The sequence below is a fragment of the Peromyscus californicus genome, unplaced genomic scaffold, assembly GCF_007827085.1.
Source record: "Peromyscus californicus insignis strain IS unplaced genomic scaffold, ASM782708v3 Scaffold_11__1_contigs__length_118956290, whole genome shotgun sequence".
Taxonomy (NCBI): domain Eukaryota; kingdom Metazoa; phylum Chordata; class Mammalia; order Rodentia; family Cricetidae; genus Peromyscus; species Peromyscus californicus.
The window spans coordinates 97,306,299-97,331,782 of NW_026294402.1; the positions used below are offsets into that span (position 1 = coordinate 97,306,299).

Genomic DNA, 25,484 nt, shown 5'->3' on the forward strand with positions numbered 1-25,484 from the left:
ATGTTCCTTGCTCCTAAATACCTTAGACTGCAGGACATTGGTGTTATTTACATAATCAGAGTACAGGTCCCAGAATCAGGAAGTTCAGTGTTCTAAGTCCCAGCACTCAGAGCTCATCAGTTATCTCCAGCATCTTTCTGACTAATGTCTCACTAGTTGATATTGCTTTAGTTTGTGTCAATCTGAAGTTTTGTTGCCTTGTCCATGTGTTTCAGCCTCAGAAATTATTGGTAGTGGGGAACCTGTCATGATGGAAGCTAGCTTGGAGGGATCTTCTATGAATATATATATGTATATATATGCTTTCAGGGTAAACACTAGAGAGGCCCAGTGTAACTCTAATTATTCTAATATCTTGTAGATTTCTTTTCTTTTTTTGAGACAGGGTCTCACTCTATAGCTCTGGCTGTCCTGGAACTCAATTTGTAGACCAAATTGGCTTTGGACTCATAGAGATCTGCCTGCCTCTGCCTCACAAGTGCTGGGATTAAAGGTGTGCATCACTACACCTGACTAGAGCATGTTTTTAAACTATAGCTTTAGGCTTCTTCTTAATGATATTGCAGTTCCTAATTCTAGTTCTTACATCATAGTATGTGGTGATTTTTAGCATGGTTGACTAGTTGCAGTTTGTTTATTTAAAAAGTTAATCATATGAGTAGGCAGTATATGGATATGGTACAAATTCCAGAGGCATGTAAGAGTATACAATGAAAGGAAGGTTTTCCGCTATCGTAGTAGCATGCTGAGCAAGCCCATCAAGATCTTGGTCCTCACCGGGCATTATTGCCTGATTCTTGTCTCCTAAAGAAAGGTGTGTGTGTGTGTGTGTGTGTGTGTGTGTGTGTGTGTGTGTGTGTGTAGTGTGCATACGTACACTTAAATGCTTCATGCTTTTGTGTAGTGCAGAGTTCTGAGCAATGTGTCCTGGTAGAGGTCCTCTGTTCCTCCGTATTGATTTGTGTGTTTTCCCCCTTCAAATAACTTTTATCATATTTCCTTGTATAGCTGTGCTTTGATTTATTGATCATTTCCTGCCAGAGGAAACTGGGACCCCAGTTTGTGAAGGACTTGCTCAAGAGAGTTTGGAAGCAGAAGAAGCAGGAACTAGAGGTGACCCGAAGTGGCAGAGTCACCCGAGAGAACAGTGTGCTATGGTGATGGGGTCTCTTGATCATTTGGCTCTGAGATGCAGTCATAAACTTTCAGAAGGAAGGCTGCCACTCTCAATTTCTGACACTCTGTCAGAAACTCTCCGTTTGGACTTTTTAAGATCTTGCCAGAAGATGAAATACTTGCTTCTGAGGATCCCCAGACTCCCTGATGTATCACTTGAACAGTACAGATGCTTTAACATCAGTTGTCCACATCAAAGCTTTTGGTGGTAGTGTTTACTTGACTGGTCTTGCCAAAGAGTCTAGTTCCTCAGAGGCTGGGGCCGTGTGTGTCTTTTTCTTAACATCTGTGTCACGCGTGCCTTAGGGAGTGGTAGAGACTGTGTTAATTGTGTTTTAAGATGGGAGTAGAGCTCTGGTATGGATTCTCTCACAAGAATAGACTACTAGGCGGTCTTAACAGATAATTAGTTTCTTGTATGTTCCAGAAAATTCCCCAGTGTTCAAGAAAAAACATGAGCTGTGCCTGTTACGTGTCAGTAGATACGCTTGAGCGCCAGAAGGCAGAAGCATACTAAGATGTGGCAGAAGACTCCACCACCCACTCTCCTTGGTCTCAGTCCAGGAGAGTGTGCAGGGAGCTTGTCAGAGCTCCAGCACCAGCCTCTGGGGGCCGGCCTGCTGGGTCCCCAGAGTGAAGTAGCTGTGAGGAAGGCAGTTCTGGCAGCTTGGGAGGAATTAAAAGGCTGTTGGACCGTAGGCAAGCACATTCACTTTAGATCTGTGTTCCAGAAGGAGACAGCTTTACTCATCATCTGCCTAGTCACATAGCCATGTGTTCCAAGTAAGGGAAAAATACCAAACATGTTTATTTTTTAGCTTACTCAAATATTTATAGTTTCTCTAGTAACTTTTCTGAAGTATTTTGGCTCATTTATTTTTCTGATAAACAACTGCTGTTCAGAGTATTTTGTTTGGTAGTCTGTGATGTAGTTTCTAAATAGATCTGTTTCTTCAAAGGTGATTGACAAGTGATGTTCCTTACAGATTAGTGCTTGCCAAAGTAGAGAAAATTGGATTTCAATAATTGGCAGTCTTCTCTGACTCCAAAAACTACATTTAAAAATCAGGTACCCTAAGGACCCCAGTGGGAGGAGAGAATTGCCTTGTGATGCTTCCCAGGTTCATTCAGCCTGTCAGAAGAAGTGGTAGACAAAGGGTCAGCTTCCATGCGTCTTCCTGCGGTTCCTCTAAGCCGCCGGTGATTGTCTTAGTGCTCTCCTCAGCCTCTCACACCTCTGCTTCTGCTCTTGCTCCTCATTTCTTTTCTCTTTCTCCCTCTCCCTGTGGCTCCATGAGACGCCCCTTGCCCTCAGCTCTGCCATTAGGGCCCTTCAACTGCTTGACTGTGCCCAGTCTTTGCTTTCCTAGGTGTTTTGGTCCCTGAGCAGCTAAAGGTTTTGTGGGGGTTGTTCAAGAGGGACACTGCAGGGGATTGCTAGGGAGTAAGGAGTTTCTAGGAAAGCTATTAATGTCATGGACAGACAGAGAGGCAACAGTCTGGTAGGGGCCTCAAGGAGAGTTCAGGCCCTAGTCCCAGAGACTGACAGCATGGCAGGGTCTCTGGAGAGAGGCATCAGAGCCCATGTGATAAAGGTGGGGTCTTGTTTTCATATCTGAGGATGGAGTGAGTTCCAGAGCATACACCTATAGTCAGGTTCTCTGATTCCCAGGCAGGAGGCAGGGAAGGAGTGGGGAGCAGCTTGTGGCACCAAGTAATTAACTGCTCAAGTGAGAGATCCTGGCCTGCCCCAGAGTGTTTTTTAGCTAGGAACTCGCAGTGTCTCAGTAGGGTGCCTGTCTGTATCTATAAGAGGAGACTGCTACAGGTAATGGCCTGAGGCTGGATTCTAGCATGGCATTCTGTAGAAACTTTGTGAGTTTGGTAAAAAGGGAAGCTCACCTCTGCATTTTAGATTTGAGGCTGTAGGGTTACAAGGTGGATATGCCCAGTAGATGGCTGGAGGGAAAGGAGAGTGAGAGACAAGTTGAGATTTCATTTGTGGCGAAATGGGTTGGAGCCTAGTGTATGGGGAGAAGGGTTCATCCTCTGATGAGGAGGCTGGAGCTTTCCTTGGAACCAGAGTGCAGAGTTCTGACAGGTCTGCCTGATGCTAGAAAGGACAAAAAAGAGTCCTCTGTGCTAGCTGAAAGTGAAGAAGGAGAAGGTAGCATGTGGTGCATCAGTAAGAGTGTCAGTGAGGTTGAAGAAGAGCAGCCATTGAGCACAGGACTTGGGGGGTGGGTTCTCATCATGTGTAAACACAGTTCTCCAGGATATCCCCCAGCAAGCTGAGCCGAGGGCAGTGGGGCTGCAGGGACTGCCATCCAAGTATGTGGAACAAGGAGTGAACCAGCTGAAGGTGTTAAAATGACTGTGTCAGTGATGTCCGTGCTGGGGCACAGGCCGTGGGAACATGAAACCGAGTGGTCCTGGCTGTGCCGGGAAGGAAGGAAGTAGTTTAATTGACCACTGCCTTCCCCCTCTACAAGCACAACCCTTGGCTCATAAACATGCCTCATAAATGTTGTCTGACTTAAGCAGTGAACACAAAGAACGGCTTTTGTAGGGACCAGAGGTGGGTGGTCAGAGGTAGTGCTGGGACCTTGGATGGAATGGACAATATTTTTGTATCTGTTTCGGACATGGAGAAGTTGAGTGGTATGTCAGAAAGAATACTGCATTTCAAAGTTAACAGAAAGGTGGCAGGGGACAGAGTGAGCTAGCGGTCAAAAGCTCTGGAGTCAGTCCTGTTAGCATGTTAGCGTGTGGATGGCGTGGGTGGAAGTGAGCTTCAGAGTAGGAGCGTGATTTCACAGCACATCTAAGAGGACCTTAGAGCCTTAAACGCCCACTGACCCCACATGTAGACCCAGTGGTCGGGTGTAGAAAGTGGACACCAGGAAGAAGAAGAGGATGCCTGAAGGGAAAGCGACGGTGAGGGAGAACAGGAGGAAGATGGCCGTGAAGAGGTTGAGAGTCTGAGAGGCTGTGAGAACCCTGAGGTTTCTTCCATGGGGAACAAAAAGACATGCAGCAGTGTTGACAGCACAGGAGGTCTGTGTGGGAGTCCCTGGGGTTGGCAGGAGGCTGGGGAGCTTCTGAGGCCTCCAGGTCTACATTAGCAAAGGGCCCTGATCCGTTGTCACAGGTGTGCTATGTGGTCATCACATTTGCTCCTCATGTTGAATGATCCTCATTTTCTAAAAGCTGAAGCTTGGAAAAGTTGCTTCTTTGTGTAGGTCACATGGCTTCATGATCCTAGAGCCATGCTAATTTCCTTCATGTGCCTTCCCTGGCTTTATGGTCCTATTCCGAGATAACTTTGCCATAACTATATGGTCATCCTCTTGATGTTTTATTGTTGGCAAGCCTGAGGGTACCGTAGAGATAGCTCTCTAGCACCCCTTGGTGGCAGTCAGGGTGTTGTGGTGAGTTGAAGAGAGTGAATGCTTCCTCTCCGGCGTAACAGTAAATCATTGCCTATATCATTGTTGTCAGGAAGGCTGGTAGGTTTTAGTGAAAGGGTGGTCCTGTTCTATATACTAAATAGCCTTTGGTTGAATTTTTTTCTGGTTGAAAATTCCTAGAATGATTTTAGTTTTATTATTTTTATTTATTTTTTTGAGAAAGGTTCTCACTTTGTAGTTCTGACTGTCCTGGAACTCACTATATAGGTCAAGTAGACCTCAAACTCTCCAAAGTCTGCCTTCCTCTGCCTGTGAGTGCTGGGATTAGAGGCTTGCTCTTTGGAAATTTTTGGTAGTGGGATTGTTTGCACCTGCAAATAGCTCATGTACTGCTTAATTAATGAGCTCATTAATGAAATCCTTTCTTTTGTCACAGGTCCAATGCTTTTATCTCTCTTCATTTTACAGGTTGAATATAAGCTGGGATTCCAAGTAGACAATTTTGTGGCTATGGGCATGCCCCAGGTCAATATTTCTGCTCAAGGGGAAGTCCCACGCACTTTATCAGGTGAGCCAGTGAAGACAGACTTAGCATACTGCTTTCAGCTGTCTCCCTCATAGCCCTACAGAGACGGTTTACTGAGTGCCTGTCTTTGAAAAGTACTTTGAATGAATCCTGTTACATCTTTGTAGAACTGTCTTTGCTTAGCTCCTCCTTGGCTCCTTTTCCGTGTTGCTGGCATCTCCATCTGAGTCCCTGCCTCTGCTCTTACTCCCTTTGTTTAAGTCCTACCTGATACCATTGGCTTGGGGTGGCCACTGTACATTTGCATCTGACCACAGGGTATCAAGTCCTTCAGCGCCTCCTGCTCCAGTCAGCTGGCTCACTGCAGACTTCTCAGCTTTTCCTGCGTCCATTAATACCTGCCTCTGGCCACTGCCCATGTTCCAGCACCCCAGGAATCCAGTCTGTGTTCAGTTCAGTTCTTTTTTTTTTTTTTTGGTTTTTCGAGACAGGGTTTCTCTGTGTAGCTTTGCGCTTTTCCTGGATCTCGCTCTGTAGACCAGGCTGGCCTCGAACTCACAAAGATCACTTGCCTCTGCCTCCCGAGTGCTGGGATTAAAGGCGTGCGCCACCACCGCCCGACCTGTGTTCAGTTCTTATACCCAGGCCTTTGTACACACCCCAGCATTGCAGCAGTTCCAGTTTGTGTATAATTTTCACCCCCAGGCCTTTGTACATGTTGGTCTCAATTTGGAACCGTCTTTCCCTTATTTCTGCTTGGAATTCCCCTCTATCCATTCTATAAGATGCAAAGTCTACACCATCCTTTTCCTGTTCCACTGCCAGTTGTTAACTCCTCTGTGTTTCCTGCCCGTACCAACTTGCATGTGACTGTTAATAAACTTATTACAGTATCTGGTGATTCCTTGCACAGCAGTTGGTATGCAATAGGCGCTCAGCATGTGTCTGACTAAATGGACTGAATGTTTTATTTCCACCACCATCACAGCGTATAAGCAGACCCTTTGAAAGATGTCCTGGGTGGTTTTCGGTTGCTGTCATAAATACCACTTGGGGAGGAAAGGGTTGATTTCAGCTTTCTAGAGTCCATTCTCGAGGGAAGTCAAGGCAGGAACTCAAAGCAACAACCTGGAGGAGGAACTGAAGCAGAGATCATGGAGGAGTGTTGTTTGCTGACTTGCTCTCCATGGCTTACTCAGTTTGCTTTCTTATACGACCCAGGACCACCTGCCCATGGCTGGCACATCCTGCAGTGCTGGGCCTTCCCATGTCAATCATTAATTAAGAAAATGCCCCACAGCCGAGCCTGGCCAGTCTGATGGAGGCAGTTCCTCAGTTGGAGGGAGTCTCAGGGACTCTAGTTTGTATCAAGCTGATGAAAACTGAGCAACACAGAAAGGCTCTGGGATGTGGGAGATTTTAAGATGGATTATTGTTGTTGTTATTATTACTTTAAAGGAAGCATAAGTAGAGCTTTTCCTGGCGGTTTTAGTCACTTACTGAATTTACTTATTTATTCCCTCATTTTTAGTGACACATGTTCATCTAGGCTTTAAGACAGTGCTGGAAGGCGGGTTAATTTTTGTTGGTCAGCAAGGATGTTCAGAAATGCCTAAATCTCTGATTCATTCATATAGATGGTGAAATAATATTTTCTCAAGTTGTAAGAAAGAAATCTTAAGCTGGAAGATAGAAAAGTTACTAAAATCTACTTTTTCATCCTTAATGTCACTAGAAATACTTTTTAAAGCTAATCCTATTTAGAAGAGCAGAGGTTTTAATTCATATCAAGAATTTGTCAGTTTCATTTATAGGTTTATTATAATTTATAGGTTTATTATAATTTCATATAAAAGTTTATTATAATTTACCCCAGTAACAATGTCTTTATTTCCTAGGAGTACTTACTGGATAAGACAATTTTTAAATGTGATTACTAAATACACATACCCATTTTCCACAGAGAGTACTTCCAAACATGCTATTACTATGTCATTGAGGTGTGCTAATGTATATATTTGCATATCTGTATGTCATAGCTCTAAGTCCAATAGGAACTCTCGGGCCACCCAGTTCAGTGTGGCTTTGGTTTCCCCCCATTTTGTTAACCAGACAACAGGAAAGGGTGCCCCTGCTCTAGGAATATGGTGATGACATGTTTTATTTGGGGCATCTCATGTCTGCCCTGCAGGCAGCAATACATAATTCTTCCTGAAAGTTACATCCTCCAAATGCTAGGAGCAATATATAATTTCACTTGGTACTGCGTAGTCTTTCCTTTTACTGTGTGATTTTGTTACTGTTGCTAGTGAGACTGGTAAGGTCAGCAGGGTTTGCCTTATGAATCTGTAGCATTAGTATATGGGAAAGCAGAACGTGTAAGACAAACTAGCATGTTCAGAATCACAGGCAAGGCTTGAAAGTGATTGTCCCTCATCTAAGCCTGCTTTCCTCCTCAGCACTCTTCTGTGTCTACAGTGAAGGAAATAGAAATGTCCAGAGCTGTGGTGATTCGGTCTCGGAAAGCTTCTGTCTGGTCCACTTATTTAAATGTATTTGATTGCTTTATTTGAGAACAGTAATAAAACGTTGGATGGTACTGTTGGGGCATTGATCCTGATGTTTAGCACACTAAAATATTTTCTCTTACTTCTTTTAAACAGTGTTTCGGGTCGAGCTTTCCTGTACCGGCAAAGTAGACTCTGAAGTTATGATACTAATGCAGCTCAACCTGACAGTAAATTCTTCAAAAAATTTTACAGTTTTAAATTTTAAACGAAGGAAAATGTGCTACAAAAGTAAGGAATTTATTTAACAAAATGTGTTTCATGTAAATAAGAGGTCCACAGAAGATTGTGTTGCTTGTTTACAGACTTAATTATGGCCAAGTCTTTATTTCAGTTGTGAGACAAAGAAAGCACACTAGTAGATGAAATTCTAGGGTGGTCCAGATAGTGTGTAGCCAGGATCTCCTTCAGCCCCACTCAGCCTGTGGTTCTCAGCTCTGTAGAACTGCTTGAGTATCTCCATTAGGAGTGTGAAGTGGAGCCTGTGTGGCCGAGAAGTAGAAAAGGAAGCTAAACCCCACAAGGGCCACTGAGCAGCTGGGAGCTAAGCATTTGCTCAGTGCACGTGGCTTCTGCAGGAGCTTCACTTTGGGGGAGTCACGTGGGCCTGGGTTGGAACTGCATCTCTGTTCTTCTCAGGATGGGGGATAAGCTATTGCACCTCTGTGAGGCTCAGGGTCTCATCTGTAAAATGTGCATGGTGCTGTTTCAGAGAGGGTTTAAAGGATAATTAAATCTAGCCTAGAATTAGGATGTCACATGTGGGTACTTAATAGTAATTAGCTGTTTGGGGTTTGGATTATATTGTCTATTGCTCAGGAAATCACCACAGATACTAGTGAGTTCACACCAAGGCTGAGTTTTGAAATTTTAAGAATTCTTAAAGGTTATCTAATCTCCTTGTAGCACAGAGATTAAGTTTCTGAATTTACAAATAGGTAGAACTGTTTACTGTTTAAGGTAGAAACAAAACAAAGCATAAACTTAATGGATGCTTTTCCATGGTCTGTAAGCTTTACATGCACTAAACCCATGTAGTCTTACATTAGCTCCAGGTGGTATGTTTTCAGAATATCTGAGTAACCTGGCCAAGCTCAGACAAAGTGCTGCAGCTGAGAGGCAAACCTGGGTCTTTGGCTTCCTTATGAAACTGTCCATTTACAAATTTCCCAGTTGAAATTAGTGCTGGGTGTTATCTAAACACTCAGGGTCAGCAAGTGAATTACAGTGGCAGATGTCAAGATACATACCAACAAAGAAGCTATATTGCACTGAAAAGAGACATTTTAAAAATAACAAATTAGCACTCTTAGCTTTAGTGCATTTTTAGTTCTATGAGTTATGTACCTACTTTGATGTAAATAAGTTTAAAGCCTAAGGGGACTATAGAGGCTCTACTCCAACTTTATGTGATTGGCATGAGGACACTGGGCCTTGAAGAGGCCACCTAGACTTGTGTAACTAGTCAGTGAGAATGGATGGATGGAGGGTGGATGGATGGATACTAGTGTTGGACCCAGGGTGTGCTAGGAGAGTGCTTCACCACTGAGCTGTATCCCAAACTCTACTTTAGCATTTTTATTTGAGACAAGGTCTTGCTAAGTTACCCAAGCTGGCCTTGAACTCACTATATAACCAAGTCAACTTGTGATCCTCCTGCCTCAGCCTCCTTGGCAGCTGAGGTTAAGGTCACCACCATGCCTGACTTCTGAAAACTGTTCCGTTTTAGATTTAATATATACCACCTTCTTAATTTGGTGGGCATAATTTGTCCACTTAATTGAGCTAGGTTTTTTTTGTGACTCTTAACTTTAATATGTGATCCTATTGTATTTATCTGGTTTCCTAGCCCGTGGCATTTAAACATCTGCACTAGCAAGCACACCTGTGCTGTGTGGAATGCTAAGAGCTGTTACTTCCTAGAAGTTTATCTTATTGGTGAGAATTAAGGGTCAGGAAGTTTTCATCCTCTAGAATTCTAGAGCTTGTCCACTGAGCTGGTTGTGCCGCGAGTTTCCATGATGACAGTATAAGTTTGTGGGTTTCTCCACACTCTTGACCACAGAAACATGTTTCATTAGAAATCTATAAGTAACCGGCACAGGCTGTTTCTTTACTGGTGATTGCACTGATGATTATTGGAATGGCACAGTAGTTTTCATTATCTTATAAGCAAACACCTTGTGACTTAGTTCAATGCCCAGAAGATGTGTTAGTATATAAGGATTCTTGTGGAAAACAATTTCTGAAGTATTTTTTATTTTCTTTTTAATCTAGAACTTGAAGAAGTAAAAACTTCAGCCTTGGACAGAAACACTAGCAGAACTATTTGTGAGTGTCACTCTGTTATCTTTCCCCATCCTGAGTGAAGCGGTGTCTGAGTGTATGTGAGCATGATTGCATGAAGCCTGAAGCCTGCCTGGTGCTGACGTTAGTTTACTGTTTATTTCGCTCGTGGTTTGTAGATTGCTACATAGAGCAAATGAAGCTGTTAAGAGATTGAAGACTGTGAGAATTCAAACTCATACATCTTTTACAGCGCTAACTAACTAATACATACCTTCTGGGAACAATAATTTATAGTGTGCTTTTTCTCAGGTTGGCCCAGTAAAGGAAGGACTATTAAAAAAATATATATAAGACCGCCATTAGCAGGGTGTTAGAGAATCTGACTCACAGCCTGGGCCCAACCCCTAGCTACTTTCATCTAGGTGAAAGTGCAGATTTATGTTATTTATAATTTATTTTGAGAGAGAGAGAGAGATGACCTAGTTGGTAAAGTGCTCGCTATGCAAGCATGAAGACGACTCGTTCAGATTCCTAGCACCCGTGTAAAAGCCGCGTGCTGCGGTGTGCTCCTGTAACATCAGCACTGTGTGGCATGGGATGGTGAGAGGTGGTAGAGGGGCAGGGCCAGGCAGATCTTCAGAGCTTGCTGGCCAGTCAGCTTAGCCAGCCAGTGAGCTCCAGGCTCAGTGAGAGATCCTGTCTCAAAAAGTAAGGTAAGAAATGATAGAGGAGGATGCTATATGTCAAATTCTGGTCTCTATACATATGCACACACATATAAACACCTGCCTATAACACACATACACACACCAAGAGAAAGAGACACAGTGACAGAGACATGACACCCACAATGGGAGGGAAGGAACTGACATACAGACCAACACTCACTAGTACAGGCTGGCCTGGAGCTTTGTATGTTGTTGAGGGTGACCTTGAGTTTCTGATTCTCATTTCTCTACCTCTGGAGTGCTGTAGCTAGAGTTTTTCTCCCCGGGTCCTGCCAAGCCCCGGCAGTTCCGTAGCCCACTTATAAAATAAACATACAGATGCTTATATTATTTAAACTGCTCAGCCATTATTAGCTCAGGCCTATCATTGTCTAGCTCTTACTCTTTTTTTTTTTTTTTTTTTTTTTTTGGTTTTTCAAGACAGGGTTTCTCTGTGTAGCTTTGCACCTTTCCTAGAACTCACTTAGTAGACCAGGCTGGCCTCGAACTCACAGAGATCCACCTGCCTCTGCCTCCCGAGTGCTGGGATTAAAGGCGTGCGCCACCACCGCTCAGCAGCTCTTACTCTTATACTCAGCCCATTTCTGTTAATCTATATGTCACCACATGTTCTGTGGCTTTACCTGCTGCCTTTACATAATGCTCCCTGGACGGCAGGCTGGAGTCCCTTCTAGACTTCCACCTCCCAGCCTCTCCTCTCTGTCCCGCCTATCCTATACTTCCTGCCTGGCTACTGGCCTATCATTGTTTTATTTATCAATCAATCATAGCAACATAGTGCTGGGAATTAAACCCAGGGCTTCATATATGCTAGGCAAGCACTCTACTGACCTGCTCTCCCAGCCCAAGTTTATATTATTGAAGCACACAGAGAAGAAATTTTGCTAAGCCAATTAAATTTGTTTACTCCTGCTATTCATAATACTTAGGCACTATTAACAGGCTTCTTTTTTCTCTTACGAACACATTGAGTTCTTTCCCTGAGATAGCATAAGCACCAGATGATCTTTATAGAAATAGACAAGATTTTCTGGGAAAGTTGCAAGTATGTGGAAGTTCAGAGTATGTGCTGGTGGACATTCACATCTTAGGTAATGATCACATGTACCAGTGTTCTTCCATGCATCATTACTTCCAGTTTGATGGGTTAGGGGGCAGTTAAAAAGTGTTTTAAAGCACATCCCAAACATCACATTATTTACTCGCAAGAATTTCACTGTAATAAAAAACCCCTAGTTACCCAACACACACTCATTTTGATTTATCACATTTAGCAAAATAGAAATTCCTTAATAACTTCTCCTAATGTGTTCAGATTTACCTAAATGTGCCTAAACCATCTTTCTATAGTTTCCTTCTTCAGGATCTAAATGAAGCCTATACACAGTGGTCAATATATATTTTATGTTCACCAGAAACACCCCTTCTTTATTAATTGATCAATTTTTTTTTTGGTCCTATAGAATTTGTCACGTGTACATCTTTCTTGTGTTATTTAGCCTGTTTTTAACTCTTCCTTATAACTGGTAGCGTGTTCTAGGGGAGATGGAGCAGGCTCAGGCAGTGACAGCAGCACAGTATGGCGGGCTGAGAGATTAGGAATGCACAAGGGAGGGGCGTGCAACCCCCTCTGAAGGAGAGAGACAGCAGCTGTCTGAGGAAAGTACCTGGGACTCTCAGGGCAGCTGGGTTCTGACAGCTAACATCAGAGTGAGGATCAGGAGCAGTTACACATGCTGACAGAGTACATGTGGACAGTCTGCCCAGTGGACCGCTCTGCCCTGGCCACTGCTTGGGTCACATTGTCTGCGCAGGCCTTAGGTCTTTTCTGCCCCTCCCGAGACTTCACAACTCTCCCTGGCATGCAGAAGCTCTTGAGAGTCTTGTCTTCACTTGGGCCACAGCTAGCCATCTCACTCAATTTATTGTTTGGTTGTTGGTCTTTGAGCAAAGTCTTACTATGTAGTGCAGGCTAGCCTCAAGCTCAGAATTCTGCCCAGCCTTCCTCCCAGTGCTAGGATTACAAGCTTGTGTCACCATGTCCAGCCTGGAGTTTGAACTTTGTTATTTTTTATTTATTTGTTTATTTTTTTTCCAAGACAGGGTTTCTCTGTATAACAGCCCTGGCTGTCCTGGAATTTGCTTTGTAGACCAGGCTGGCCTTGATTCACAGAGATCCTCCTGCCTCTGCCTCCTGAGTGCTGGGATTAAAGGCATACACCATCACCACCTGGTGAGTTTGAATTTTTGACACAACCTTGTTTCTCCTTTTACTGTTTTAAAAAATATGATATTTTTAGTTATTTTTTAGGAATTTCACATATATATAATGTATATTGATCATATCCACCACCACCCCATTCCTACTGGGTTTCCCTTCCACACAAACCCCTGCCCCTCCTTTTAAGAACTGTAACTTTTAATTTTTTGTCCTGACCTATCCTATGTTTCTGTATCTTTCTTTTTAAATGTGTGTGTACATGTGCATGCACGTAGCACACTTAGAGAAGTAGAGAAGAATTTAGGGGGTTGGTTCTCTACCTTGTTTGAGTCAGGGTCTCTCTTGTTTCTGGCACACACTAGCTGGCCCATAAACTTCTGGGCGATTCTCATGTCCCCACCTTCCACCTTGCTGTGGGAGTGCTGAATTACAAGTGCACCCCGCCACACCTGGCCTCTTGTGTGGGTTCCAAGTTTAGACGGCCAGGCTTGTGCAGCAAATTCTTAACTCTCTCAGCTGTTCCTACCACCCAGTGCTTGTCCGTGTTTTAGTCTGACACCCTACAGCATAATTTCAAACGTAACTTGTACACAAGGGAGAAAACACCCAAGAATTCTCAACTTCTCCAGCCTGTTTCTTTTATATCTCTGTCAAGGTAGCACCAAGTGATTCCTTATGCCAAAGCTTTGCTTCCTTTTCCTTTGAGCCCTGTAAGGTTTGTGACTCTGCTTCACATCTACTCCCTCCTCGCCTTCCCTGACTCTCCCAGCAAAGCCACTGCAGCTTCTGAGCGGTTCCAGCTTCTGCTCTTGCTCCCCCTGCAGCTCCTTCCTCCAGCATGCCGTCAGCAGGCCACCCTGCGTGTCTCGGCTGTACTTGATACCTTGCAGTGACTGCTCGTCTCATTCGGGATAAACGCCACATTTCTTGGGTTTTTTAAAATAGGATCATGATGTGAATACACGGTTGAAACATCTGCAGCTCTGTCTCATCAGTTTTGCTCACAGTGTGTATACTTCCGCCTCCATGAGCCCCTTCACAGTTTGCCTTCTGCTGTCCTCTGATCAGCTGTGGAGGAGGAGAGGGAGGGGAGAGAGAGAGTGAGTGAGTGGGGTGTGTGTGTGTGTGTGTGTGTGTGTGTGTGTGTGTGTGGTGTAGTCTTTTGTGTGTTGAATTAATTTTCCTATTTCTGAGGTGTTTCTTGTCTTAGAATAACATTAGCTGGGTATAATCATATTTAATCAATAGAACTTTTTAAAAAAAAATCAAAGAAGCAAAATAGTATTTATTGATCAAAAGAACTGTGCTGTCTGGCTAGCAGGGTGATTGTAGCCTCGAAACTGTAAATTCATTAACATGATATAAAATAGACTATGGCAAAGTTACTCTGGTTGTTTTTCATGCCACATAGCCAAGGTGGCAAGTGACTCCTGTGCTGGACGCTATGTTCCATTTCTCTGTTTCTGTAAATGTGCCACAGAACATTGCTTCACTGCAGAGCATTCTGTGGGACAGCTCTGCTGTATGTCTTATGGACTGGGGGGTTTCGTATATACCACTTGTGAGGACTATGGTTCTTATTAACCAGAACTTTTATTTAAAGTTTTTCATAAGACTCTAACAAAAACACCAAAATTTGTATGAGCACCACGCTGCAGGTATCTGCTTTTATCAAAGAGTAAGTGTGATGAAATGCAGGTCTTTTTGTGAGGAACAGGGGCTACTCACTGTGTTAGGACACAGCACGCCATCAGCTTTGTTGAAAAAGCCTAATGTGCTTTTTGTTTTTGTTTCAGATGATCCTGTACATGCAGCTCCAACCACTTCCACGCGTGTGTTTTATATCAGTGTAGGGGTTTGCTGTGCAGTAATATTTCTTGTAGCAATAATATTAGCCGTTTTGCACCTTCATAGTATGAAAAGGATTGAGCTGGATGACAGGTATTGTACATGTTTTGGGAAAGGAAAAAAATAAAATCAGTTGCTTACATGTGCATGAGTGCCCCACCCCCCATCCATGCACACTGATGCACGGGAGGAAGGAGGATGACCCAGCCGCAGCCAAAGAGGAAATAAGATGCCTTGGTTACTGTCTTTATGTTTGTCTTTTATCTTTTAAATTTTTTTGAGTTATAACCTGGGGAGAAGTAGAGGTCAAATGTTTTACATCTCCATTATCCTGACTCGCTTCCAGACTCCAATTGCCTTTTGAAACTGCTCCTTTCCTTCCTTCTAGATCCCCCCAACCCCCTCCCTCTGTCCTTCCCTCCCACCTGCCTTCCCTCCCCACCCCCCACTTCAGTATCTGCTGTGCTTTAAAGTTTCCTGGATGATTCTAATGTATAGCAAAGTAGAGATACCCTGAATAGATAATCACACTAAGTGTTGGGATTACAAAGATTAATGATACACTTCATGGTATCAAGGTTCTTTGATGTTAGCCCATAATTACAGTATAGAATTGATGATTGTGATATGTATAATGTAGTGTGGGAATGCAGAAGGTGCCTGCCTAACCTGGGTGAGTCAGAGATGACACTGTAGCAGAATGCAATGAGAGGTAAAGATGGAATGGTAGATGTGTGCTCACAACCCACAATCCTTAGTGACTCCTACACACCAACTAAAGACATTCTCAGCATTGTATTTGACTTTGAACTTTGAACCCTTTCTACCTCTCTTACTGAATCCTTATTGTGCTTTGTTGGGTGATTTCTTACCCTTACTCTGTGCCCTGCACCTTGCCCTTCAGAGCTTTTGTTCATACTGGAGCCATGGGGATTTTCCACCAATCCAAACCCATAATTCATACTCCAGATCCATCACCATCTTTCCCACAAACAAGAATGTGAGCTTTTTCCAGGCAGAGAGCAGTGTCTTCTCTCGCTAAATGCTCAGTCCTAACACTGTATGGTAGACCTATGTGGTAAGCATTCCTCCAGAAAGGTCGGGGAACAGGTTGGAGTCAGTACTCCTAAGCACTTCGTCTACATTGTGTTCCTTCCCTTCCTTGAGTAGGGAAAGAAGAGAAGCGATGGGAATGCAATGGGATGTGTGCAGGTGTTCTAGTTGGCTTTTCTATTGCCATGGTAAAACACTCTGACCAAAACCAACTTAGAGGAGGAAAGACTTTATTTCATTTTGCACTTTCAGGTCACAGTCTGTCACTAAGGGAAATCAAGGCAGGAACCTGGGGCAGAAACTGGAGGATGGATGGTAACTGCCTTGCTTTCTCGCTCCTGTCCACTTCCTTATGCATCCCAGGCCCACTTGCCTGGGGTGATGCTCACAGTAGGCTGGACCCTCTCACCATCAGTCATTAGTTTCCTCATCTACTTAGCCACAGGCCCATCTGATTGGGCAGTTCTCAGTTGAGACTCCTTCATAGGACTCTAGGCTATGTCAGGTTGACAGCTAACTAGATTATGGATGCTATGTTTCAGAATGTGTGGTTTTCACTGTGATAATTGAGTTCATTGATTTAACAGAGGATGAACTGTCATTTGGAAGCAGTTGAGGAGATAAAAGTGTTAAACATTTTGTATACAGTTATGAGAGATGATATAAGTGATAGGAGTCACTGAAGAGCAGGATAGTCATAGGTCATATTTTATGGGTTTTATTTTTTGTGTGTGTATATGGTTTTTTGTTTGTTTTTTTTTTTTTTTTTTTTTTTTTTTTTTTTTAGTCAGTGTCTCATAGAACATGGGCTGTTCTTGATCTTGAACTCTTGATCTTCCTGCCTCCACTTCCTAACAGGCACAGATCTGCCCTGATACCCATAGACTTGCATTCCTTGACTGTGGGTATGTGTGTTAAGGCCACAAATTCACACAGGCCTAAGTTGTCTGTAACTTTTAGATTCCGTGAGACACACGTGTCTTCCTGCTGTTACTTAGCAGGAGTCATCACTACACACGAGCAGGAGCTTCAAACTCTCTAGGTTTCTAGATCCGGTCTGAATAAAAGCAGTTTATATTATTACTTATTTTTAGGGCACAGCTTGGTAGTTAAGAGCTAGCCTCTGGGGCCAGGCCATCTGTATCTGAAGTCCAGCTCTTCTATTACTAGCCTCACAGCCTCCTCTCCTGTAAAGCAGAGATTGTGGGGTTTGAAGAAGTGACATGAGAGGGTAGGAGGTCTCAGTCCTACATCCACAAGTGCCGCCGGGAGATTGGATTCTCAGGAAGGTGCAGTGTGCTAATCATTTCTTCTTTACGTATTCCCCTTCCCCTGCAGTTATACACACCAGGCAAGCTAATGGTGGTGACCAGGTTCCTCTGCAGTGCTCTGACCGCACCGGAGAGACACCTGCTGCTCCTCTCTGCTAATTGTGTAGTCTATTGCTAATTGTGGAGTTTCTGTTGCTATGATAGAACACCATGACCAAAAGAATTTGGGGAGGAAAGGGTTTATTTTAATTAGTAACTCTCAAATCACAATCACAGAGGGAAGTCAGGGCAGGAACTGATGTAGAAACCATGGAGGAAAGAGCACTGCTTACTGGCTTGCTCAGCCTAAAGTTCAGGGATTGCACCACCCACAGTGAGCTGGGCCCTCGCACGTGGTCGTTAATCAGGAAAATGCTTCACAGGCTTGCCACAGGCCAGTGTGATGGGAGCATTTTCTCAATTGACCTCCCTCCTCTGAAACAACTCTAGCTTGACAAAAAACTATCCAGGACACTCAGCAGCTCTTTTGACTGAAGAAGGAATAGAAGAGGAAAAGTCAATTTACTACACTAAATAATCCCATTTTCACCATGTATCAGCAGCTCATGTCAGAAGTCAGCATTCTAGCTGGTTTATGTCTTCCCACTCCGTGAGTGTGGCTTCTCTTTCACGGGGTAGTTAACCGACGGTATTTTGGGCTCCCATAGGGGCCCATTTGGCACTGGTGTAGGTGTTGGAGAGAGCAGGGTGAACAGGCACTTAGCTGTCCCCGTAGAGTCTGTGGTCTGCCTCGATGAGACATTCAGCAAGAAGTCCCAACTGTAACATAGGTGGGAAACCATATAGTGTTCACTGCTGTCCTCAGCAGCCAGAGCAGCACCTGTCACCTGATAGACACTTGGGAAATTGAATAAATGAATGACTCACCGAAAATAGAGTAAGAATTTAGTATTTTGAAGATCTTTGTCTACATTCTTAGCTTATTCTAAACCAGGATGCTTACTTGCTTATGAAAATCAAATTTATGTAGACTAGTCTTAAACTATTAAATGTTAGCAAATAGACATTTTAATCTGTTTTCTACCACCCACGTTTGATGTAGCTATGAAGGTGTGGGCTTTAATGGGTGTCCAGAGCAGGTCTCTGACTGTAGCTTGCTTTTCTCATAATAGTAAGGTTTGGTATCCAAAGAAAGTTTCTTTCTCCACCATTGCTTTGGGCATTTCTTTCTTGGGCATTTCTGACCTAGATAGCCCTAAGGCTACTTGACTGCTCACAATCGTAAGCATTTTTAGGTGACCCAAGTGTGCCACCTACTGTTCAGTTGTTGAAGTTTATTCAGCCATCGGTACTGTTGCTGGCAGGGCATATTTGTTGAGCTTTCACATGCATCATAAATTTGAGCCTCACAGAAATCTTGTGAGGTAGGTTTTCTCGCTCCACCTCTATGGAAGAATTTCCTCATCTGCTTCCCCTTCAAGATGCAACCCTTCACCCCTCTGTACTGAATACCTCTAACAAATTTGACTTTTAGTGGGATTCTTGAGAAGTACCCAGCAAAAACATGTACCTTATAGGTTTTTATCATTGTAAGATTGGGGACGTGATGCATAATATTCCTCATGATAAAATAGTAATAGTTTATTACTATCACTATTATTACTATTACTATTAGTGTGTCTGAGGGCCACACAGTGTCTTCAGTGCTATACTTACACATCTTCCATGGAACCCTTTTAGCAGTCTTTTTGGGAATAGCTTTATATTCCTTCCATCCCTAAAGAGTTTGAGGCTCCAGAAGGATTGAATAGTTTGCCTAAGCCGTGCAGCTGGTGGTGTTGGCAATTATGATTTAAAGGTTTATGTTCTCCATTTGCTTATGACCAACAACATATGTAAACTCACATAAATCACTACTTAATAACTTCCAGAACTCTGACCACACAATGTCCTGACAAATCTTTGTTGTATTTGCTGAGTTGAAAGTCCTTTCAGCATAGTTGCTTGGAAACAAAGCTGATTGCAGGCTCACAGGAAGATGGTAATCTGAAATACGAGCATCGCCAGGGAAGGCATGCGGAGGGCATTCCATTAGACACACAGGCATTTTCAGATGGAGGATGTGCTGAGCAAAATGGCTTGTGTATACAGACGCTCTCCAAATATTTATTTGAGGACACCCCTATCTCAGTACTTTAGCTACAGTAGTGAGTAATTCTTAATTGTATTGTTAGTGCCAGAAGGCTGCATAGAGCTTACAGTACTCACTGTGTGGATGTTTTATGTCTATGTCTGTCACATGTATGTTTGGGCTCTTGAAATTGATAAAATAAAATTTATATGTAAGTGTTCCAGATTATATGGCATTGATCACCAGTTTCCTTGTGACCACTAGGTTTTGTAAATACAGTGATAAGGTGCAAAGAGCAGTCAGTCCAAAGTCTGTACATACATTGGACATTTGGAGCCTCTGCGGGGCTCCGCTGCCTCTGTAGTTACAGGAGTCCTATCTGGCTATCTCGTTTTACTCTATATGCTGCATCTTTCTATTTTACTTCCCCACAGCTACAAAACTAAAAGAAATAAGGCAGTGAGCCCAGGATGTGACCTGGGACATGGTTGCTACCCACTGAAAAGATGGAAGAATATTTGGGAACCATTGATTTATAGTAATTGCAAACACCTGATTAACAAGATCTTCACCCACCGCCTTCGGGTCTCCTCTCACTTAGGAGTACAGTGTGGTGTAATGTTTCAAGTAGTAGAGATTTCTGATACTGTGAATTCCAGGAGAGTGGGGTGAGGGGAGGTGACGAGGGGAAACGTGTATAATTAAACAATGAGCCAGATAGGATGCTGCTTCCCACACTCTGCGCATGACACACTGATTTAGATTGTGACTACTTCATCTGAACTTTGTCTGATTTGGGCTGTTACTTAAAGGAGATTGTTTCTCCCCTTTTCTGAAAACCAGTTCAACTGAATGACATGGGCTCTTTTCTAGAAAGATGGGCCATAGTTCCCTGTTATACCCTGTGTGAGTTTCAGAATTGCTCTCTAAGGACTTCCACCTACATTTCTGAACAATTTCACTATGATGACATGCTCGGCCATTTTGGAAGTACAAGTGAAAGATTAAGTTGAGTCCTACATTGTGAAGTAGCTTTGGAGTTCAGTATGAAATGCTGATAGGGATGCATGTATTTATTGTCATCTCTATCAGAATTTTTAGGCAGGTTATAAAGCTACATGTATTTTATTTTATATGTATGCAAAAGAAATTTCTCATTGAGATTCACTTGTCAAATATTTCTCTCTTAAAATTATTTGCAGCATCAGCGCCAGCAGTAGTTCCCAAGGGCTATCTCAGCCATCCACCCAGACGACTCAGTATCTGAGAGCTGACACCCCCAACAATGCAACTCCCATCACCAGTAAGAGTTAATTTAATTCTACAGCTGTTTGCAAAGCTTTGTATGGTAGACTCTGTCAGTCGTCCTAATGTGGTTAGTGTATTTGTGGAATTAATGTACAAGCATCTAACTCGTGCAAAAGTTGGTCTGATTTTCAGTTTTTGTTTCCTATAGCATTGAATAAAACATTTTAAAATTGGAGTATTCTATGTAAAAATTAATTGTTAGAGCTAGCTTTGCTTTGGGGAGATTTCCATAATTAATTACATTAAAAGAGCTAATAAATCAATTCAATACAAATCCAAAATGAAGGTTTTCAGGTAGTTATAGAGAATAAGCTGGTATTTTCACAGGGCACATAAGGACTTGCAGTGATTAAACCCGGGGTCTCCAGCATGCCAACCATGTTCTGTGTCAGAGTTGCCCACCAGTCCTTCACATGGACTTCTGATCTTAATACAATACTCTAATGGTCCGTCTCAACTTTCCCACCAAAAAGAATCAAATTTGTTAGGAGAAAGAGCTGATTCCAGGTCTGGGTCAGGAAATGAACAGAGTAAATCTGAGACATGTTGCTGCAGATTGAAGCTCCTGCTGACCAAGGATGTAGCCATTGAGTATCCAAGAGAATAATGACTGCGGTGGATTGGAACAAAAGATGTGTAGTAATCCATAAATGTATATTGCTTTGCATAATTGATAACTGGCGCTCCATTAATACCTTATTATTCTGACAGCTGGCTAAATGAATTGTGTTGCAGGATAAAGAGCTAGTACCGGTTGACTAGGACAAACTTCTTTACAGAGGGCTCCCAGCTAATGAAAGTGAAAGGAGTGACACAATTAGAGAATGACATTTATAGTCCTTAGCAAAATACTCTAGGAAGATCATCATTGATGAAAACCCTAAGAACAAAGGGAAATGGAGGCTTTACCGGTAACTAGCCCAAATCCTCCCCTAAATCCACCAATAAAACAGCTGCACAAAAAGTGCAACAAACAGATACTTGGTACTTGTGGATGTGATGGTCCGACCCAAAATAATTAGCCTGGATGTAATCAGGGCTGTAGGAATTGCAGCGTTCATGTACTAAAGGGAGGGAGGGAGAAGATAAATGATAGCCAAGGAGCAGAGAGGCCAGTTCTGCATAACTGATCTGTTTCCTTCACTCAGACAGGCGAGACAGAAGGGCTGACAAGGAACTTAAGTCATTAGAGCACCTACTGTCACTCTCAGGAGAGAAAGAAATAGAATGAGCCCTTCATGAAAATGCCACAGTAGATGTGAAAGTCAGACCTGCTCAGAAAGGCGCACCATTGCTTTTAATAGTTACATGCCAGGTTTTGCTTATTAGGGCCTGTGGATATGACATTACAAAATAGATACTTCAGTGACTATATGTGCTAAATTTTTTTTCTTTTAAGAAAGGCAATGAAAGTATGTTTACATATTATTAAAAATTTGTCATTAATATGAAATTTACTTATTTTTGTTTTTAATTGTGGACATTACCATAAAGAAGCAGATAATTCATTTATTAATAGATGCTGAAAACAAAACACTTAAATTTTTTTTAACCTGTATTTTTATTTTATATGTATGAGCGTTTTGCCTGCATGTATGTATGTGACCATGTGTATGAAACGCCTGCAGAGGTCAGAAGAGGGCATTGGTCCCCTAGGACCAGAGTTACAGAGAGCTGTGAGCTGTCATGTGGGTTCTGGGAATCTAACCTCTTACTCTGTAAGAGTAGCAAGTGCTCTTAAACACTGATCTTTTTCTCCATCCCCCACAAAACACTGTTTAAAAAACTCAATATAAATACATTTGTTTTATGACTAAAATAAGAAGGCCAGGCATGGTAGTGCCGCACTATTAAATCCTAGCACTCAGGAGGCAGAGGCAGCTGGATCTCTGAATCTGAGACCAGCCTGCTCTACATAGTGAGTTTCAGGTCAGCCAGGGATACATAGTGAGACCCTGTCTAAAACAGACTAGTAACAGCAAAAAAAGGAGTGGGGTGTACATACCTATAACCGCAGTACTTGGGAAGCTGAGGCAGATCGTGAGTTCTAAATCAGCATGGGCTGCCTAGTGAAAGAAAGAAAAGAAAAAAGAAAAGTAAAGGGGGCAGAAAAACCAAACTCGAAAACGGAAGATGTATTGGCCAAGAATTTTCCAGGGTAGCAGACTAGAACAGATCACAGATCCACGGCACTCAGAGAGCTTCAGGTAGAGTTAAACTTACACAAATGACTTACCGCTGGGTTCAGGCATTGCCAGAATACATCCATTACGAAATTATAGAGCCTTCATACAGTCTTCTGGCAGCCACTGATGCTCATTGTTATGATCCATTACTTTTTTTAAAAATGAAGATTTAGTAATTGTATCGTTCCCTCCTTCCCTTCCTCTAACCCTGCCCACCCACACCTTGCTTCCTTTCTATTACCTGTCATTAAACTGCCATTTCGGTTTCTATTGCCAACACTGGTTCTTCCTTTTATCCTATTTTTTTCTTGTTGTGAAAACTTTAATTTATGGCTATAAATTCTATTTTTGTTGTCATTGTGTTGAGAATGGATGGAAATTGAGTGAACCTAAATTTGAACCTCAAAATGACGTAAGCAGGCTAGGCTATGGGAGTTCAAACCAGTATTTTGTTAGAAATGATCTTTTTTCAAATATCTCTTCATTTGAAAAGATCTTTTGTTATATGATTATATTGAAAATCATTTGGAAGGAAAAACTAAATAAGAGAGGGATTAAAATCTGTAAATCAAAGTTTATATCTTTTGTCTCAAAGTCATTCAAAGTGATAGTAATCATATTTTTAGTATTTCTTATTTTAACTCTGTATTTTGACATTTGGGGATAGTATTGTGGTGGATGGCAATGTTTTTCCTTAATATTTTTTTAAATTTATTTTCATTTTATGTACATTGTTGCTTTGCCTGCATGTACATCTGTGTGAGGGTGTCAGATCCCCTAGACCTGGAGTTAAAAAGTTGTAAGCTGCCATATGGGAATTGAACCTAGGTCCTCTGGACGAGCAGACAGTTCTCTTAACCACTGAGCTCTCTCTCTATTCCCTTTTCTTAACATCTTATGTGTCCTTCATAAGTAGCTTCCCTGGTTTGTGTATACGGTTGTTTGCTTTTATGTTGTTTCAGTATTCAATGCCGTGCCTTAAGTCCGGGGTTGTAAATGACTAGCTGACCCCAGTGCCGTAGTAGGGTATTTATATTGCTTGGTCTGGCTTTGTTGGCTCCTCAGGTTACCCTACCTTGAGGATAGAGAAGAACGACTTGCGGAGTGTCACCCTGTTGGAGGCCAAAGCCAAGGTGAAGGACATAGCGATTTCCAGGGAGAGGATAACACTGAAAGACGTTCTTCAAGAAGGTATTTCTTTTCTCTAGAGTTTCAGTTTTGTTATCAAAAAGATTTTGTTTTGCTTTTCTTTAGACTTCATTCCGTGTCCCCTAGCAGCTTTGATGAACATTTTGATTTTGAAGTGTGATAAAACACAGACAAGTATTTGTTATCTATAAGTGTATTTTGCATTTATTCTTATTTAAATGATCAGTACCCAGCAGGTGTATTTGAAATATTCAGATTAATTTTTTTCACTCATGGGTTGTGGGTAATCAAGTGGATGGATGGACTTTGAGATTAGACACAGATTCCATCCCCAAGATTTGTCACCTGTGTGACCTTAGAGAAAGCCACAGCACCTTAGAGTTTCTGTAGAGTTGACAACATAGTGGTCTTGATCACTCTTGGACTATTGGAGAGGTGAGATGAAACTATGTACGTGGAAGAATTAACAGAATTTGTATTTGACATATCCAGTACTCTTTCTGTCTCTTCTTGCAGGTCCTTGCTTTCTGTTTTGAGTTTTAGGGTCTTGATTAAGGAGATGTTGAAGAGGACAGAAATTCACAATAAAATACTGCACTGACTTTTCACAGTGTTAGGTAGCAGACACATGCTGCCTCTGCTGCAGTTCACTCTGGAATGTTTTTGGTTGTATGAATCCATTCTGTTGCCTGGGACTCCTGGAAGCTAGAAGGAACTTCAAATGCTGTAAAAGCAAATGGTCCTTCATGGAAGCAGGGCTTTGTTTTTTGTTTGCTTTGTTTTGTTTTTTTCCTGGTCTGTGTTTCAGTGTCTGTTTTCTAAGAATAACTAGTTTTCAGATCTGTCTGCAGTCTGAAGAGGGTAACCAGGCCAGACAGCATTTCCTACAGAATTAATGGTTATGTTTACAGTTTTCTGGGTCTCCGAACAGGATGGAGCAAGTAACCTCACTTGCTTATAATTTGAGGAAATTTGGAACCAGGCGTTTTCCTTGATGTTTTTGGAACTTTCGCTTTCAGAAAAGAAAGCATGGCTGGCTAATATTTTATAAAGTGGTCAGGTTCACTGGAAATCTGATAAGTACAAATCAAACGATAGTTTACATGCCACTTTTCATCTGTCAGATTAGACAGAATTAAAGAGAGATATTCAGATATCCAGATAGAGTATGAGTGAATTTGTACACGTGACCTGTGGTAGGGTGATCTGTGTACACATGTGCTTTTAGTGTGGGGTTCGCCCAGTTAGTTTTGCCTTTAAAGTTTGTGTTTGGGGTATGTAAAGTGGGGCTAGGTATGGGGAAGAGGAGACAGCAGAAGGTCTGTCCCACTCTACCTCAGAGGAGCTCCTTTGACTGTGCAGAGGCACGAAGGGGTTGGGACAGCCCCAAGCAAAGGTTCTCTGAAGCCTTCCTGCCTGCAGCATCCACGTCACCTTGTCTCTGTGCCTCAGTGGGACCTTCCACACAGGTACCAGTAACTTCAGCACATACAGTGACAGACTTTAAAGCCCAAGGTGTATGTGGTGTCCACAGCAAAGCTTAACCATTTCAGGCATTTCTTACTCAATTATGGAAGGATGAAAGTAAAAAATAGCCCTTTGTAAAAGAATAACATGCCAT

General features: G+C 42.5%; 1 protein-coding gene across 2 annotated transcripts in view; it reads left to right on the plus strand.

The window, feature by feature from the left end:
* Positions 1-25,484, plus strand: part of Ryk (receptor like tyrosine kinase) — a 78,394-nt gene that overhangs the window by 28,613 nt on the left and 24,297 nt on the right. Inside the window, exons 3-8 of one of the 2 annotated variants that reach the window (XM_052718481.1) lie at positions 5,055-5,154; positions 7,776-7,910; positions 9,957-10,010; positions 14,714-14,858; positions 20,423-20,523; positions 23,771-23,905. In XM_052718481.1, the coding sequence (XP_052574441.1) occupies positions 5,055-5,154; positions 7,776-7,910; positions 9,957-10,010; positions 14,714-14,858; positions 20,423-20,523; positions 23,771-23,905 (670 nt within the window). The remainder of the gene's footprint in view (positions 1-5,054; positions 5,155-7,775; positions 7,911-9,956; positions 10,011-14,713; positions 14,859-20,422; positions 20,524-23,770; positions 23,906-25,484) is intronic. The other variant, XM_052718485.1, reaches the window with a different exon arrangement.